General features: G+C 38.4%; 1 protein-coding gene across 4 annotated transcripts in view; it reads right to left on the bottom strand.

Annotated features, from left to right (window-relative positions):
* The window catches only part of ARNT2 (aryl hydrocarbon receptor nuclear translocator 2), a 98888-nt gene that overhangs the window by 69913 nt on the left and 10184 nt on the right, over positions 1–18791 (bottom strand). For 3 of the 4 annotated variants that reach the window (XM_027644315.1, XM_027644314.1, XM_027644317.1), the window contains exon 2: positions 3798–3909. In XM_027644315.1, the coding sequence (XP_027500116.1) occupies positions 3798–3909 (112 nt within the window). Of the gene's footprint in view, positions 1–3797; positions 3910–9962; positions 10096–18791 lie in introns of those variants that run through there. The other variant, XM_027644316.1, reaches the window with a different exon arrangement.

Here is an 18791-nt window from a genome sequence, read left to right as displayed (position 1 = left end):
TGAGATCTCGTGCCTTGGTAGATATGATTCTATGATTTTCTTAGCTTCCAGCCAAATACTCCAGTTGAGTGGATTTTCCCCCCAAAATCAAAAATTAGCTCTACTGCATTTAGTCTAGTTTATGATTTCTGGAATACAATGCAGAGAATTACAGAGAAGTTGATGATAGTTAAAGGTTTGATCCTGCTGCCCACGCTGTGTCCCCACCTCTGAAGGAGTAAGGGGGACTAACACACCTACTTATCAAGATGGTTGGATATCAGCTTCTCACCTTAGATGGGTTAATACCATAGGTGACAACTCCCACATTGACAGTGGGCTCATCATGGCATAACCTGAGTGCATAGGGTGCACTATCAGTCTGTACCCTAAATCTTTAAATAATGCCTTTGCTCTCTTAAACTACCCAAAGCCCTTGACTTTATTCCAAATGCAATATTATAAAAAAATCCAGATATTGAACATGAAGTTCATTAAAATTATCAATACTTGTAAAAATGCAACTGCAAAATGTATCTTTGTCCCATCTTTGTTAATAAACACATTTCCTAATTTCACATTTCCCTGTGCAAAATGAAAAAACCTTTTTGAAACATTAAAAAAAAAAATCTCAGGTATAAAGTCATTGATTCCAATGTCCTGCTTGATCCACCGTGTCTGCTTTACAGTGAGGCAGAGGGGAAGACAGTGAATCAGTTGTAACCTTTAGCAGAACACAGCAGAACACGTAAAAATAATATTCCATCAACCTCCTCATATCCTGACAGATAAGATCTTCTGTTTAGATAGAATATACTGCACATTAGCAAAACAGTAGAAGCAGCTTCCCAGAAGACAAATGACATCATTTCAGAAGATTCAGGAAGACTATCTTCTATCTTCATTTAAAATTCCCATTAAAAAGAGGCTTTAAAAAGAGCTGCACTATGCTCTCTTGTTTTGAAGAGACAGCATAAATCTTGTTTTCCTCTTTCATACTGTTCTCATCAATCGTGAAAAGGCCTGATGTATGAGGTACTTATTAAAATGTATTTTCCTTAAAAGATGTGTGGGTACCATAAATACAGTGATAAAAATATTGTTAAAAATTTAATTATTCTCAATTATTTTCATACAAAACACCCCTAAAAGTCTACAACAAGGTAGACCTGCATAGGTTAAAAAATTGAGATGGGAGAGAATTTCAAGACTGCAACAAAATTACTACGTAAAATTCCCAGGAAATGTCAAAAGATGCTTGCCATGATTATACAGTGTAGGAAGGGGACAGGCAGGAATGGTCAGGAGCAGATGCAGTTGAGAGGCAGATGGGGATCTGTACTACAGCCTTTTGTTCAGTAAAATATTGTGAGGGTAGAATGGGGGGCTGAGGTCTCTTCCTCCCCAGATCTTAATAGTTCTGGGTCAAAAAAAAAAACCAAAAAAACAGAACAAAACCAATAATCAAAAAAACCCCCAAACCCTCCCTGCCCAAGTACAGACAAGCCAGGAAGGTGAAAGAGCCCCTTATTCTCTAATACAGCAAAGCCTAAATTAAAAACATTAAATAAAGAACTGAGGGTGCATTAATCTAAGGTAGTCATTGACCACTGCAATGCATTATCTTATGCTGTCACTCTTTTCCATAAAGCAGTTGGTGTAATTTATAGAAAGCAAAAATATTTTTCCAAGCTGTCAATGAAGCCAAATGCCTACACGGCAGAGAAACCTTCTGGGTAGCCAATGAGTTTAAACTAATCTACATTCAAGTCCATACAGCAATTATTCTGCCAGCTTGCCTCAGCAATTATGAGAAAAGAAACAATTTTCAGAGATAACCAAAACTGGGAAAGCTGGCTGTGTACACCAGCTCCATTCCTTTATGTCTGACACAAAGCATTCATTTCTAAAATGCCCAAGGATTTAGGTGTACAAAGATGTATCGCCAGGACAGTAATGAAAGGACCAAGTGTTAGTTGCAACTTTGTTCAAAGACAGGCTTGGAGGAATCAGACACAGCAGGCATTCTTTCCCTCAAGGTCTGAATACACACACACACTGAGCATAAAAAAAAAAAATGCACCCTCAGCTCAGGCTTGGAGAAGGGCTATTAGTTCAGAGCTGTGGTGCACAGATGAAATACCACCATCTGGGTATAAAAGCAAATCTATACTGACTCACTGAGTTTGCATGTTAAATACATTTAAAAGAATTTGATTTTATGTTCCTCTCACCCTCCCCTCACTCCACCTTCTCGCAAATAGATGACAATACTTAAAACACAACGGTTAAAGCATTTTAATTAATATCAAGTCAGTACTTAATATAATCAGAATATTTCACAGTCAGCAGCATCAACCCTTGGCAACAGTAAATTGCAAACTGGTACTCACAGTTGACATGGTTTATGATCAAAAAAGAGATCAAATATCCTGTAACTCAAAAGTACAAAAGCTTATCTATGTTAGGTAGCAATGGAAATATGTTAATGCTTTGTTTTCTCTTTTGAGTGCAAATTTAAAAAGGTTTTTTCATTCAGCAGCTTGAAAATAAAAATGTGATGCCTGTCAAAGACAGATTTCAGGAGTCTTTCAGACCAGTTTCATACAGCTAGCTCAGCAAAGGAAGGACACTCAGTGTGAGCAATCTCCAAACTGTTCTGTTCAAAGGAATCTGCCTCGGAACAACAGCCAGAGTGTTCATGTCACACCAACTTAGCTCCCCTTTGGAAGCACAGACCACCTTCTTCCTTGTTAATTCACTCCAAGATTGAGAGCCCAGCACTGCTACTTGAGCAGACATCTAAAACTGGCAACAGACCTTGGCAAACAATCCCCAGAGCAGCCTCACAAGGAATAATGTCTTTTCCTTAGGTGCCCCTCATCGAAGGTTTTACTCACACTATCAACCCTGTTAAGCCCTACCATTGTCTTATTCAGGACCAAATATAAGACTAATCAATCTCTTTTGAAGGCAGTCTCAGATCAGGCATCTCTGAGAAAGCATCACCTAAAGACCATTATTATATGTGATCAACCACTGATAAAAACAGAGGTTTACTATTAATACCAGAGAGGAGTTTTCTACTCTTTTGAAGCTCTTGCTACATTTTTCTTCTAACACAGAGGATTACTGTGAGTTACCACAGAGCAATCAGATGTGGAAAAACCATCCCTGTACCACATCTGAAGTTCCCTGGGTTCTCCTTCTTCTTTAGCAGAGCCCCCATGCTTGTGTAAGGGCTGAATTTGCTTCAGGCCCTTCTCCCAGCAGCAGACTGTGCTGCACTTCCAGAGAGACCCAGAATATCATAATCCACGATTTGTGAAGGGGGACTGTTCATGGTATTTCTGTACCTGGAACTATAAAGAAAACATCTTTAAACAGGCCTCCATTTAAGAGACTCCAAGTGCAACCTTCAGGTGAAGTTGGATAAGTCTGCATGTGCAATCTTGCTGCTTTTATTCACATGATAAATCATTCTGGGATTAAGCAGATGTAGGCAATATGCATTCATTACATCTACAACAGTCACAGGATCCAAGCTCCATTTCTGGATGCTTTGCCAAACCTGAAAGTCTTTTGAAACAAGCAAAACAAGAGGCCACACAGCAGCACGTTTGATCTTGCAAAAGGAGTAGATATATTGAAGAGAAAAACAAAACGTCAGTGACTAATGTCATAATGTAATTTAGATACATAAAACATTACATACTAAATGTACACATACATACAGGTACAGTTTGAGTTTTACAATACCAGTAATTTCCAGTTCCATACCTCAAAAAAAAAAAAAAAAAAAAAAAGAAATGGCTTACCCAGAGCGACGCTTTCCCCCTCTGGAAGGCATGGATCCTGCCATCCTCACTTGCCCACTTGCCATTGGAGCCACTGGCAAGGCCACCGAGCCAGGAATATCTGATGCCATTTCTGTAAAGCAGAGGTCGGGAAAGAGGTGGGGTAAACCCTTTAATCCATTACCTTCAAGGAGAAACCCATGGTGACAACATTAGATAAAGGCCCTTTCCAAAATAAACAGACAAAGTTTTCCTTTTTATTTCTAAAGGAAAAATAAAGCTCTCCTACCAAAACCCAGCAGATTTACAGCTCCCTTACAAGAAGCCCAGTTGTGTCAATAGCCATTACCAGTGCCTGGGAGACAATCACAGGTAGGTACCTCTGTATTTCAAGTGACCTAATGGTTCTCATTTTATGTCTCCAAGGGGCTGTCAGATAAAGGTCAACAACCTTTTTGCAACAGTTAAAGTGCCCTGTACAGAAATGCAGAGCTGAATTCCCAAGACAAATGAAGCTGTGGATTGTGGTACCAGGGTCTCAAGAAAAACAAAAAAAAAACCACCTTCTCAGTTTGCCAGAGAGGTCAAGAGTTTAGAGTACAGATGAATTATCAGATGACACTGGTTTTTATTATTTATGTTCTGAAGGCATTAGAGGACCAGACTGAACTTAGCAGAACTTGAAGGTTTCCTGCACTTCTGTGTGGTGTCCTGCAGAGCAGAACCGAGCCCGAAATCCAGGTTGATATTCATCCCTCTGCCAGTGCTCAAGGTATAGCCACAAGTTAATGGGCTCCTCAAACCTCTAAACTTTGATCTGAGAAACAGCAAGAGCTCACCTTATGCAATGGTTTTCATACCACTAATGGCAAGTATTTATAAAACATATTAATAACACTTCAAAAAAGAAAAGTGGAATATAACATATTTATAACCTTTCCTTCTATCCCATGGATTAAGTATGTTTTTCCTCTGTGTAACTCTTATAAACTATATGAGCAATTATAAACTTTTAAATGCAGATATACTTTATTCACTCTGGAGGTAAAATCTACAGTCAAAACATTTAATTATCTTGAAAGAAAATGCATCTTCCTTCCAACTTTTCTTTTTAAAAAATCTTGGCAAGTTATCTGGAGTTATAGCTAAATATAATTACTAATGGAAAGCAGATCTGTTAAAAAATCCTGTGTTGGTTTTTTTTTTCCCCAACAGATAAGTACAAAATAACTTCAATTATGGAAACAGGAATCCATGTTCTTTCATTATGTCTGGAGAGCACTTCCATCTCTGCCATACTTTATATACATCCATTATGCAATATTATGCATTTCAAATAATAACATTTTATCTGTTCACTGATTTCATGAATTTCTTCTAGTACATTTACTTTTATTAACTCCTCTTCAACTAAAAAGCAACAGAGCAATATTTTTTAACAAAGTCTACAAGGCCAAACAAGGAGATCTCTGCCTACAACCCCACACCACAGAAAGTCGCACTGTGGCTAAAGCTGCAGCTATCTGGAAACACAACATTAATGTACATTAGCATATTTCCATACAAATAAAAGCATGAGCATCCAAACAACAGTAAATCAGTATTTCCAGAATAAGTACCCTTAGCAGTCTAATGCCCATAATTCATTCAGAACATTCAAACTCACATTTCATGGACAGAACTGAAGGTCATTTTGAAATGCTCTGCTCGCTCATTTATTAAAGCAGATGGTAAAAACCATAATAAATCTACCTACAAAGTGTCCCTGTCACTCAGAAACATATTTCAGTATAGATCATCAAGGAGATCAGATTTTTTTAAAGTAGTAGTTGTAAAACAATTTCAGATCATCTCTGAGCAGTATTTTTAGAGAGTAAAAACAATATCGTTTTTGTTACTGTGATGAGAAATTCTTGTAACCTCATCTTCCTCAATCTAAAACAAAGATGATGAAAAAACAGGCCAAGGGTTGGATTCATCTACTCTTAAAAGTCCAAAAGCCAAAGTTAACTATTTAAGGTAACTTTACACATCACTAAAAAGGAAACAAAGCTCCCTTGCACTCCCATATGCATTCCATGCTTGGAGGTACATCCAAAACAGGTCGAGCAAACCTCTTTCTATAGAGTACTTGTTCTCACCACTGACAACTTGGGGAGACCCAGACAGATACATTTCGATCATTGTGCAGTTTGAATGGCTGTGAATAGGCAGAATGAGTTGCCTTTCTGCTCTTACATTCAGCCTTTCCTGTATGAAGATAAAAGAGGCAAGGGTAGCTAGCAGGTTTCAAGTAGGAAGGACAAACAGAAACTGTGTATAAGGAAAAAGAAAAAGAAAAGGTTAAAGGAATGGTCAAACTACCAAACCAGAGGCTCGGTTATGTCACTGTCCAAAAACACCTGAAAGAAAACACTGCAACAAACAGATCATCAGGGTAAAAGGGTATAAGCCAACGAGTACTATATAAATATCTTGATTCTATAGAATGGCACATTGAAAACAGTGCAATACCAAAAGTAACTTCTTTACAGCAAAGAGCCTTCACGTACATCTTCACAGTCCCAGGAGAACGAAACCAAGCTCATTGTGCTGACTGCTCTAAAAAGAGGTCTTCAAAAACTTCCATTTCCCAAATATAAGTACGACAAAAAAAAAAAATTAATCAGGGGATCCACTCTCATTAATCCACAAGAAAGCTCAGATAAGAGGAAGGAACCCTTCAGGCCCTTCAAATCACAAGACTTTCCATTATACAACAGTCTGAAGGTATGAGAAACTTGCACATACATCAGTTTGTAAGACACTTTTAGAGTTTCCATGTCAAAGAGACACCAGCCCTTGTGTCATCTATTGCAGCTTTCTTGAGACCCTCGAGGGCGGACATACACTGCTAAGAAGTGCAGTCACTTTCCAAAATTTCTTCCCTTACACAACAGAATCAAAGCTCTGCAGATGGAGAAACCAAGAGGGCTGGGTCTCTTTCAAGCCAGGTAGGAAATACAGCAAAGAAGGCAACTCCAAGAGCAACAGCAGCACAGAGCAGGGAACAACCTGAACTGGACCTGACCCAGCGAGGGCAGCCAGAGCAGCAGTGAAGCACCTCAAACACAGTCTTGGCATACAGTGACACCAGAGCACCCCAGGAGGACTTCAAGAACAGAGATGACAAGGCGACCAAGTGCTCAGCTGCAGCCAACAGGGTGTTGGAACCCCTATCAAAGTTGGGTGGTTGTGCAGAAAAGTAAGCAATAGATTCTGGCTGTAAAAACTTGGCTCACAAAAGGACCAGTTCTCTGCTGAAGGTTGTAAGAACTGGGGAGACAAAGGAATGGATATGAACTGCTTCCCAAATTACTTTCATCTCTACTCATTCACAAGTATATAGAAAAGACAAGATAATATTTTTACATTTATAAAATACAGCTGGTGAGAAAAGTAGAAACTTTGACACGTTATCTCAGAAATGAGGGCCAACCTGGGAAGGCAGGGCCAGATGCAAAATCTGATGGAACCATCAGCTGCTTCTCTGACCAAGCATCTGAGAAGTTACCTGTCTGTGCCTGCTCAGAAAAGAAAACAAGAGAGATGAAAAAAGACACCCATAAATTGGAGTCTCAGATAGAAATATTGTTGTAGAGAGGCATTCCAGGGAGCCTATTACCATAAATAAAACAAAGAAAAGGTGTAGTGTGTGCATTGGACACAGAGTTAAAAAAAACATAAAATCATAAGAGTAACCTGCAATTGTGTGAAGTTACATCAACATAAACTGAGGGCAGTCCCAGTTACTCTGTTGGAGCATAAACTAGTATAAAAGTCCAGCACTGCAGAAGGGTGTCAAGTTGGTTATTGATATTTTTATATATAAGGACATGCTGAGTCAACAATCATAAAGATCATGTTTCCAGGCTCATATAAAATCAAACCCACCTCCAGACACGTTAACACTGATGTTCACAGAAATGTTTCAGCCACAACAAAAGTTATGAAACAAGCTGTTCTCTTTTTGAGATTGAACGTTCCAAGAGTGGACCTTCCTCCTTCCAACAGAAATAAAGCAAGTACTGCTTACTTTACCCAAAATTAAAACATGAGCATAAGGGTATAATTCTCAGAAACTAAAACAAGGTCAAGCTGAACATTCATGGAAATCATCTGCAAGCATCAAGGCAGTGTTCTGAACAAATTTACTTAAAAGATGTTCCTTAGCATCAAACAGAAGTTACTTTTTTTACTGAAAAAAATGTATACAATATTTAATTTTGAAGGTTACAGAGTTACCTAGAGATCTGGCAAAGAACACAGAAATGCTATTAAAACAAAACCCAACACAACACTCACAATTTTCAGTGATCTTCACTCACAGTTCTTCCAGTTTAGATGACACCTTACAGTTCTTGTCTTACCACTGTCATGTCTGGAAGCAGGCCTGATCCTCCCCCTAATACTTATATTCATCTTGGGGATCCCTGAGGGGCCTCATTAATCCAGGGACAATGTCAGTGCTCAATGTAAAAGTAGCAGAATTAGTCCCTCCATTTCCATCCAGAATTAATTTCACTGCTGAACACTCCAAGTTTGGATATTACACTTTTCTCCAGTGCCACATGTAAGTCACCCCCAAAATAATCAGGGATCTTTTTGAAATGAAAAACAATCTGCAAATGCACATTAAAAATACAGGGATAAATCATGGGGTTTTACTCCCAATAAAATCCATGTTCATCTCAAACTCTGTTATACAGATCTGCACAAGAAACAGCTACTGTGCTCTTCACAAAGCAAAACACAAAGAGCAAGCTAAATGCTGCACAAAGATGCTGTGAAAGTGCATGAGAACCACAATCACAGCAAGAATTACTGGACAGTGCAATATGCCAGGATGAACCTGGACTTCTCAGGCAGAGAACTATTAAACCATGGTTCTTAAGGCCAAACTTTAAATCTTGAACCCCACCCCAGAACCACCACCTGAAATGCAGCCTTATCTTGTCTCTGACACAAATGTTGCGACCTGCTGAGACATCCCCCAGAGAAGTGCCGCTCTTTGGCCAGGTGTCTTCACAGTCTGCACCACACGGCTCTGGGGCTGATGGTCCCTGCTTTGCTTCTCTCCAGAAATCACAGCCATGCATCTTGCTGTGCAGCTTTGAAATACAACCAGACGCTGTGCATGACAAGACTTTCTAAGTCCATCTTACAAAAGGTCCTATTAACTCCACTATTTTCAGCAACTCAAGCACCCAAGTTGTACTCCCCTCGTCTACAGACACCGGACACGGACAGGGTCAGGTTTAAATCCAAAGTCTACTGGAGAAATGCTTCTGCCAACTCCAAGAGACTTTGAATCCCTGACATTGACTTTAACGACCAGTTCCAGGTTTGCTATTACTGAGCATGCTCTCCACAGGGCTCTTTTATCCTTCAGCATCTACTGTAATAAATGGGATTAAAGTCAGATACCAGCATCTGACTGAACGAAGGAGATTCTGCTTTTATCAATACAAATGTGACAGATTTCCAGCCACTAATCCATAGAATGACTGAGATGTCAATCACCTCCAAGTAAATGTGGATCTAAGCCTAAACACAGAATTACAAACATGCCCTCTCCCATCAACAGCATCATACACAGAGATTTTAAAATGTTCTTTTAAATATTCTGAGAAAGCAAATTTCAAAAACTTCTTTGGAAACTGTATTTTTCATTACCCTGAAGTCATACGGGAGTTGGATGCATCTCAGCTAAAAGGTTTTGATTGTAGTCATTGCAAAGGGGATTTTCTGCCTAGCACAGAGACATTTAAGAATAAAATTCATCCTATCTCTTACTTCAGAATATGCCAATTAAAATATGAAGCCATCATGTAGTCAAAAATATTTCACAGAAACACTAATGCTAGAAATCTAGCTGTATATTTAGTCATTGCTTTTATGTGTTAACTACAGAGATTATAAAACAGAGCTCACTCTCAAAGAATATAAAAAATAAAACATTTTCATTGTTCCTGATAACTCCGTTAAATACTGTTTTACTTGCATTCCATTGCCAGACTTTAAATAGACTCCACATCAAAAAGATCTACTGTACAGACAGGATATGCAGAAAAGCAAAAACATTCCTTTCCATGCTCTCAACAGAATCACGATTACAAATAAATCACAAAATATAAGAAATCCCACCTTTAAGGAAGATTCTTACAAAGATGCTATTTCTCTCCCGTGAACAAAACCTTCTAGGAGAGAAATTTTATCCGCATATAAGAAGAGTCAGAAACCTCTGGGAAGAAATGTAGCAGCATTGGTATTCTGCTCAGAAAATGTCATCACAGATCTGTTTACCTTAACTGTGGACCATGATTCAGCCGGTGACAACCGTCTTGCATACTGATCAATTTATTTGCAGCAAAATTACTAACATTTTCTACTTTAACCATTTAGGTTCTGGAAACAGCTACTAAGATAGGAAAGGTTTTTATGAATAATATATAAACCCTAATTAATTAAAAACTTCCCCCTCCAACACGATGTCCTGTGTTTTGGGGTCCGTGTGGGGGCTCGCCCCTGATCTTGAAGAAAAACTAGGGCATATGGTTAGTTACTAGAACGTTACTAGAGAAACGTTCCCTTTTTTAAAATTAAAATCAGAGCTTTATCATCCATCTGCATCACAGGTGAATGTTAAGCATACGTGCAGGGGGGGAGATGAAGCTGTTCAGTTAAGGGGCTGTTCAGCAGAGACAGGGACCAGCAATTTAAGAGAGTGATCTAACTGGTGTTCCAGATGCCAAATCCAGTCATCTTGCTCACTGCCTTTTCTGCTGTGACTCGGGAGGAGATGCCAGAGTTAGTGACAAATCTAAGAGACATTTACCATATGCCCCATCAGTAGGCCAGGAGAGCAGGATTAGAAGCCAAAGAGCAAACTACTCTACAGTGCCTCCACACCTGACTGCTGTATTCACACAACTCATTCGTAGAGCCCTGGGATCTCAGTACAATCCATACTTTTTTGTGTGCCCTGTAGTTCAACATCACCACAAGGATGTGCAAAAGAAGGTGGGATGCAGACACGGAATTAGAAATAGACCTTTACTAAGAGGGATTTGGTCTGCTTTAGGGGAATTCTTGCTTCAAGTGTTCATCTTGAGGGACAATGCAAGATAGATCTCTGCAGGATGAGTAGCTGACACTGAAAATCAGAGTCCTCTGAAGTATTCAAAACTAGATGCAGAAACCATGGTACCCAAAAACCCAGTTGTAAAAATGTCAATCTTATGATTCTTTAAACAAAAAAACTATTTCATACAGTACTGTGTGATTTTGAATGCTATCTTGAAAATATTCTTATTTTTATTTCCTATTTTCATATTAATCACTCTGTTTATTCCAGCCATGTCTGGTAATTCCATCCATCTATATCTAATATCTATTCTGTGGTCAAGGCACAACAATTTCCACAGATATCAGGGCATAAGAAAAGGGTGGGGACCACATCCATGCTCAGTGCCTGCATGACCAACAACAACCCACATACAACTGAATAAACTCAGGATGGCCTTTAGCATGATCCAGAAGAAGACCTGGAGTCACACTTCTGCCCCTACTGCAGGGAATGTTATAGACTAAAAATTAAACTTGAGGCACAGACAGAAAATGCACTTTGCTACCTAAAGTTAGGTTGGGAAGATGGGAAAGGGTAGCTGCTTTGTCATTCCTCCTATCTTCTTGACATATGGCATGGCACCTATGACCCTGAATTTTTCCCTGGCTATTTTCCACTTCTTATTCATAATTCCTTGTTATCTCTTTTTGACCTATTCAGCCTCTGACTGAGGTGAACTATTCCTTGTACTCCCTCTAATAAGCCAATACATCCAACTGCTGACAAGTCCTGCCAAATTGTGACCATTCCCCTCAAAAGAGGTTGCTGGAATTCAAAACAAGGAAGAAAGGTTAAAAAAGAGGCTTAAATGGCTCCTGTCCTGAAAGCACATCTCTAGCCTTGGAAAACAATAAGCCCTCTCAGAATTAAAACAAGGCTTGTACCTGCACTGCAGAAGGAACTGGAAGATGCACCTGAACTTAAGCACCTGGTCTGCCTCTAAAATTTGACAATTTTCTCACTGCAGAAGTGACAAAAAGAAGAGTGCCCAGGTCTGGAATGCGATTACAACGGACCGATGCATTAGAAGAAAAGCACTTCTACAACCAAGGTCTGGAAATGCATGAGAGAAAGTGAGCTAGAAACAACTCCAAGGACCTGAGGTAGACTCACATTGAAAACACAACCTGAGCCTCCAGCACTTGGCAAGTGTCTCAGGTATAAATAGCCACAAGTGGGAAACTGAACATGCAAATTGTGCGGGGAAGTAGGGCAGCAACTGTAAAAGGCCGGTCTGCAGAGAGGATGAAAATCTGCCTTTGAAAGGCTGTTTCAGGATTGATGGAAACATTATTAAAAGAAGGGAGGAAGGTCCTTACACGAAGGGTCACAGTAAAACTGCAGTCAACAGCAGCAAGACCATTTGAGGTGTCTGAATGTGAACCTGACAGTCTTCGGCCATTATACACATGACCCTGTACTGATAGAACATAATTCTACACTTAATTGTCTTCTCCATTAATTTGCCCTGGTTTTATTGACATTATTTTGGTTGATATTACTGACACATGGCAAAAGTAGTAAGTAAATTACCAAAAAACAAAGCTCCCTAAACTATGCATCATTTCCATTTGAAATGAATGGTGATTCTCTCTCCTTCTCTGACATTTTGTATTTGCCAAAAATAACTGCATAATTATAAGTTGTGTGCAAGAAACAGAAGGTAACATTCAGTGTTATTTTCCATACTTTTTACTTAGCATCAGACCGAGCAAACAGCATATATGGCTGTTCTGTTATGCAGAAGTGCCCAAAGCTGACCCATTAATGAACTCACACAAACTGTGAAAGCACACGCCCAGCCTGAGCAAACAAACACCAGGAAAAAATAATAAACTGCAGTGACTTTCTTTCAAGTTTCTCAGAGACAGATCACACTCAGTCCATTAATTCTTCATTTAACAAGTCTGTTTTGTTTAGCTTGTTTTAGTTGGCATTCAATTAGAAATTCATGTACAGGACAATTTTTTCCCTTTTTGAAACAAACACTTGCTGTATTTCATCCAGTAAAACTTCAGGAGGTAAAGTGGAAGCTGCAAGACCAGCTGAAGTTACACTAAAGCCAGGCATAATAATATTGAATTAGGCAAAACACTTGCACTGGCCCTGCCCCACAAGATTATCATTAATTGTTAAAAGGTCCTGGTAGAACACGTGCTGCTCAGTAAACACACAGAGTGTACTGGATAACTCTCAATTTGTTCAAGTGCAAGTTAAAAAAAAAATAACCCACACCACTGTACATCAGCTTTACTGTGATTTCAGTTATGGGCATGTTCTGTCACATCTGCCTCTGCATTCTGAAGATTTACTGAGATTGGATTTCTGTCTATACAGAAAGATAAACCCTCTCATCCAATCACTCCTCATTTCCTGCCTTGCACACTGTCACATCCCTTGCTGGCCACCCTCATGACTACAAAGATAAAACACAAGAGTAAACCTAGATTCCTTCTCCCACTGCATTGCTTGTCCCCTCTTGGGAGTCACCCCAAGCCAGTCCTCTCCTCAAGGGTAACATGAAACCGTTTCAGCTATAGTCAGACTGTCCCACAACTTCCCCCTTGTCACCTTTTATATCTTCCACACCCTTACTATTTTTGCCAAGCCTTCCTGACCAGCCACGACTATCTTTGGATGCCCCAAACTCCCTGCAATGGGAACCTGAGGATGCTAGAAAATTACATGGGTTTTAGTAGAGCCTATCCAAAACTGTGGAAAGGAAATTCACTGAGCTCTACAAATCAAATCTCATGCCTGTCTCAAGGAGTCTCCGAGTCACACATGGCTGGAGGGTGGGATGGTACCCAAGGGAAGCACCACACGTGCTTCTTCTGATTTTACACTCTTTCAAGCACCTGCTTTTGGCCAGTGCTGGAAAAGACAAGCTGGGCTTGAAAATTTTTACTTTTGAGACAGGACAGCACATTTTTACATCACGAGCAGTGGATATGAATATTCCTTAAATGTGTTTCTTCTACAAATATAAGAAATTAGCCAATTACCACTATAATTTATTTTATTAGCAATCAAATCAAGCATTTTCCATAGTATGCCCTTGCTCTAGATCACTCATTATTTGTTTTATACCATCACTGCTATCTGTCCTTCTCCAAACTCATCTTTTTTCCTCTCCGTTATATAATTCAAAATATAAGTCAAAAATGTTTGCAAGCAAATTTCCTTTTACAAAGTCCTATGCAACTGTTTTATGATAAATAAATAAAAACAATAGTAACTGCTTGATAGTTTATCTGCACTACAACATCATTTAAGCTTTCATTTTTATTCATTCATATTCAAACTATTTATTTTTAAATAACATTTCTATGATTTTCTATCAAGAAGTCTGGTTTTTTACTATCTATGTAGCAACTATTTTCTAGCAATAGAAGCTGGTTTGGATTTCAAACAGTATCAGTGCTTGATCACAAATCTATTTTATTCATGTACAAGTTCAACTACTAATTTATGGAAATTGTTTTGAAACTGCTATTAAAATACTTACACAAGAAAGAAACCACCAAGATCAATACTGTAGTTCTCCAGTTTACATCATAACAAGACGACAGTGTTTTAAAGTCCTAATAACTACATAAAACTTACTCAATAGCTATAAACATGCAAAGAAATAAAGCTAATTGGTAATAAATCTGTCTACAACACCGACCAAACCGGATTTTAACCAAATACAGATCAGGGGTAGCCTAACCTTCCAAGGAATCCAGTGTCTTCTCTCAACAATTTTACTTTTTCTCTCTACCCGTAAATGCACAAAATTCACATGAAAGTCATTGCCAACATCACTTGTCCGTATTTTCTGTTAACTACAGTAGAAGTCAGGGGATTTCAAGAGCATTCAAGGCAGTATTTATAACTTTGGTTCACATTGGAATAACTTTGACAAGATATTTCTGAAATAATGAGCAGAGATGTTTTTGTGAATGAATTCATTCCATGACTTGGTTCAACTGATTTTCATTGAGAAAACATTGTCTAAGTTCACAGGTGTAAGTATTTATAAAATTTATCCTAAATTTAAAAATTTGAAAATCCAAGAAGCCAGACCGAGACAGAAGTGGTCGCACCTGATCTGCTTAATAGAACAGAGCAGGAGGAATCTTCTTTGGTCGTCACCTTAGTAAGCCATGGAGGGGCTGTTAAGGAACACCATGAAAGATCTGCACATCCTATTTCTGAGGAAGTGGTGACTGTCAAACTGCATCACACCAAACCCACCACCACTGCTGTGGTGGTGACCCACCAGCTGTCCTGCAAGCCACTGACCAAGCTGGAGTCAAAGACCTGAGCTCTTTGTGGTTCACCCACAGAAACCAAGACATTGACTCTCCATGAGATGCAGAAAGCTCAGGAACAACACGGCCCAACGACAAAGATGTAAAATGCAAACCACTCTGATTTAAATTACTCATTGAAAATTACTTACTCATGTCCTTCAAATGCCTTCGTTATTTGTTACAAAGATTTTTAAGAGTGCCTCAGAAGCGTATGTTAATTTTAAATTTCATTCAGAACAGCAACTTGCATCACCAAATACTTAATTATCAGTATATTTACAGTGTCCTTGGGCACTGTTAGGTAATCAGAATGCTATTGTTTTCATTAAACAGCATTCTACTGATAGCACTAATGACTTCAGTTCTGCTTGATCAACAAGCAAATGATGCTTATTTGATGTTACAATAATTAATGGGCCTTTTAGGTGTTTCCATACCCCAATTTATTACTAAGAATAAGAATATTTATGTGAAATACCTTAAAAAGAAAATAATTATCCCTCACAAAACACATTCTAAAAATAGGGTGTGGTTTAGTATTTTTTTCCTTTCCTCACAATTTCTAAGGTAGCATTCTCTGTCTAAAAATTGCAGGAGAAAAAAACCCACACTTAATTCCATTTCAAAAACCCAGCCTGAGCATAGTAAATATTCAGTTCATTTTATCCCTGACTGAACTTCCAGTAGGTCAAAGGAGATTTTCTGATTAACATTTCTTTTATTTTTTTTTCCCTAAAGATGGGATAAAACAGTCAACCTCACTTTCCCATAGTAGCAACAAGGTTCAAAAACTTTATATGACTCGAATAAGATGTACAAGTGAACAGGCTGCTTGTGTAATCTATTACTCCAAGCCATCACTTCTCCAAATTCCAGGCCCAATTTATATAACAATATAGTCCACCCTTCAGACCGTGGGAAAAGGGCTGTGGATAAGAAAATTTCAATTCAAATCAAACTGAACCTTGAAAAGCCACCCAAAAAGAGTAGCCCAGTCTGCCCACAACGCTCATCTGGCACCTCTCAGCGATCTGGATGTGTTCAGTTTAACCTCCCACCAAGGACAACCTTCAGAACTTCTTCTGAAGTCTTAACTGTTCTGATATACCAATCCTTATCAGCAGCTACCCTCATCTTGGCAGATGAGTTTCCCAAACTGTGAATTTTTCTGCAAATAAACAAAATTACAATTAAAGTCTTCGTGATTTTCCCACCTTTCACTGCCCCTTCACTAAATGCTTTTTAGAACATTTTGCCTTTTGGGTCATTTCACATATTATATCTTCCATATCTGCAAATAACAACAACAACAAAAAACCCAAATCAACCAAACAAAAAACAACAACAACAACAACAAACACAAAAGAACACCTCACAGGCTTTTGGATACTCAAAGGTAGCTGCATTTGCCTTTTTTTTTCCCATTAAATTCTAGAATTTTTTATTCCCATAAAAATGCTCCAAATAGCATGGCTCATCATTATGGCATATAGAAAATACAAAATGCTATGCTCTGCTGCATGACTCTAAGATTTCTTAGAGTTACTTTAGGATTACTACACACCCAAAAATGTCTCATGAATTTTTGAAATTTTAATGATTAACTTCTTCATAGAGCTATTTCCTGAATAGCTTTCATAATACTGAATTTTATACTTTGCTTTCTGAAATTACCAATCTTAAAATAAGAGAGAAAATGCTGTTTCCAGGTAGGCTCTGCTAGACTTTCAATAAGCAATCAGTAATAGCCAGGCTCTTACTGCTTTTTCAGAAGTACAGAATACAAGAATTCACTGGATGTTCTACCAGTGAACTACTAAACAAAGAAAGCATAAAACAACAAAGCATTATTTTTCCATGTCACCATACTCATATTAAACATGATTTGACATCCATTACAAGCCACTTGCTCCCCAAAGTATACAGACAGTTCTGTGGATATATCAAATACAGAAGTGAAGAATGATACTGAAAAAAGCCTCACTGTAAACAAACTGGATGTTTGTTAAAAAACAAGCTTATTATTTGTCTGTAAATATTGACCAAACTAAGGTTTTTGCTTTGCTATTTGCTGACTGAAGAGCAGCCCAGACAAGTACACAGGACACACAAGATTAGTCTGAATTCCAAGCTGGGTGATCAGGTTCCAGCTACTACAGGGGACCCTGCACAACAAAGCAAACAACCAATGGCAGCCAAATACGTTTACCAAGAAATCACTACAAATACTTTATGATTTATATTTCAACATTAGAAAGAATCATGATTTGATTTCTGGAAATGTATTTACTTCCAGTGACAGCTCGTTGACTTGAATTAAAGAGCAGTTTGAGTTAACCCACTAACCAAATACCCCCATATAATGCATTTTCCTACTTTCAAATTCCACTTGCAAATACACAATAAACACTAGAAAACTATATCAGAATTTTAACTCAGTGCAACCGTATTTTTCATATAGTTTGATCCTTTCTTTGGTGTATGAAGCAATGTACATTTTGCTCTCAATCTTAATACAAACGGTAACTGGATGAGAACAAATTAATGCGTTTTCAAAGGCAAATTAAGTGTCAAAAACAACCATAAGTCAAGACAACAAGAAATAAGTTGTAAAACCTGTATTAATACTTTAAAGCCAGGTGGATCGTTGCTAGTTACTGAAATAACTATCTATCATGTGTATGTTCTGCTAAGGCACTTAAAAAGTACACTATCCAAATATCACATCTACTCTGTAAAGAAAATACAAATTAATGGTTATTCATGTGCCTGGAATAAATAGTAACTGCTGTTTCCAGTGAGAAAGAAGCTACATATTCTGCTTTTTTATCTCTGCTCCTTCCCAAAGGGAGAAAAAAATTCTGCTAATCCAACATAAATGTGGTTGCAATAAAAGTCTATTATTAAAACATCATCAATTAGGACATCACAACAAAAAAGAAAATATTCTCTGCTTGCTCCAGGATAGGCACTTCACACTCTCCCGCAAATATGTCATTTTATAACAGACACAAATGAAAAAAGCATCCCAGAATACACAGTCTTATAAACAGAACATGCAAACTGGAGGTAAGAGAAATGGAAACAAAAATCACATGACTTAACTGTGGCATGCAAATGTTACTTGTCAGAGGTTCAGCAGGAAATCTGTAGTAAACCTGAGCCCTGTCCTGTGCCCGTACCACCAGCCTGCCTTCTTTCCCTGCTCAGTTCTCAGACACGAGACAGCCAGTGACACACAGGAAACATGCAGCCAGTTTGTAACAGCCAAGAATTTTCCTGCACAGTGACAATTTACTGGTCTTTGAAATTCTTATTCATAATCACTACATTCATTTTCAATTTAGCAATGATGAAAGAACATTTTGTCCTTAAGACCATCTTGAAAAACCAGTACCAACAGAGGGGCTTAGGTGGAGACACAACAAGCTCTGGAGCTGAACTCGGATACGATGTCATTAACCTCCACAGGTAACAGAGATGGAGCCAAGACTCCTCACACCCTCAACCATTTACCACACGTATGCCCTTCCTAGAGCAAAGTGAGGA

The sequence above is a fragment of the Corapipo altera genome, unplaced genomic scaffold, assembly GCF_003945725.1.
Source record: "Corapipo altera isolate COAL_440 unplaced genomic scaffold, ASM394572v1 50, whole genome shotgun sequence".
In the NCBI taxonomy this organism is placed as follows: Eukaryota; Metazoa; Chordata; class Aves; order Passeriformes; family Pipridae; genus Corapipo; species Corapipo altera.
The sequence above is the reverse complement of the archived record's forward strand: the minus strand, read 5'-3'. Positions and strand labels throughout refer to the sequence as shown.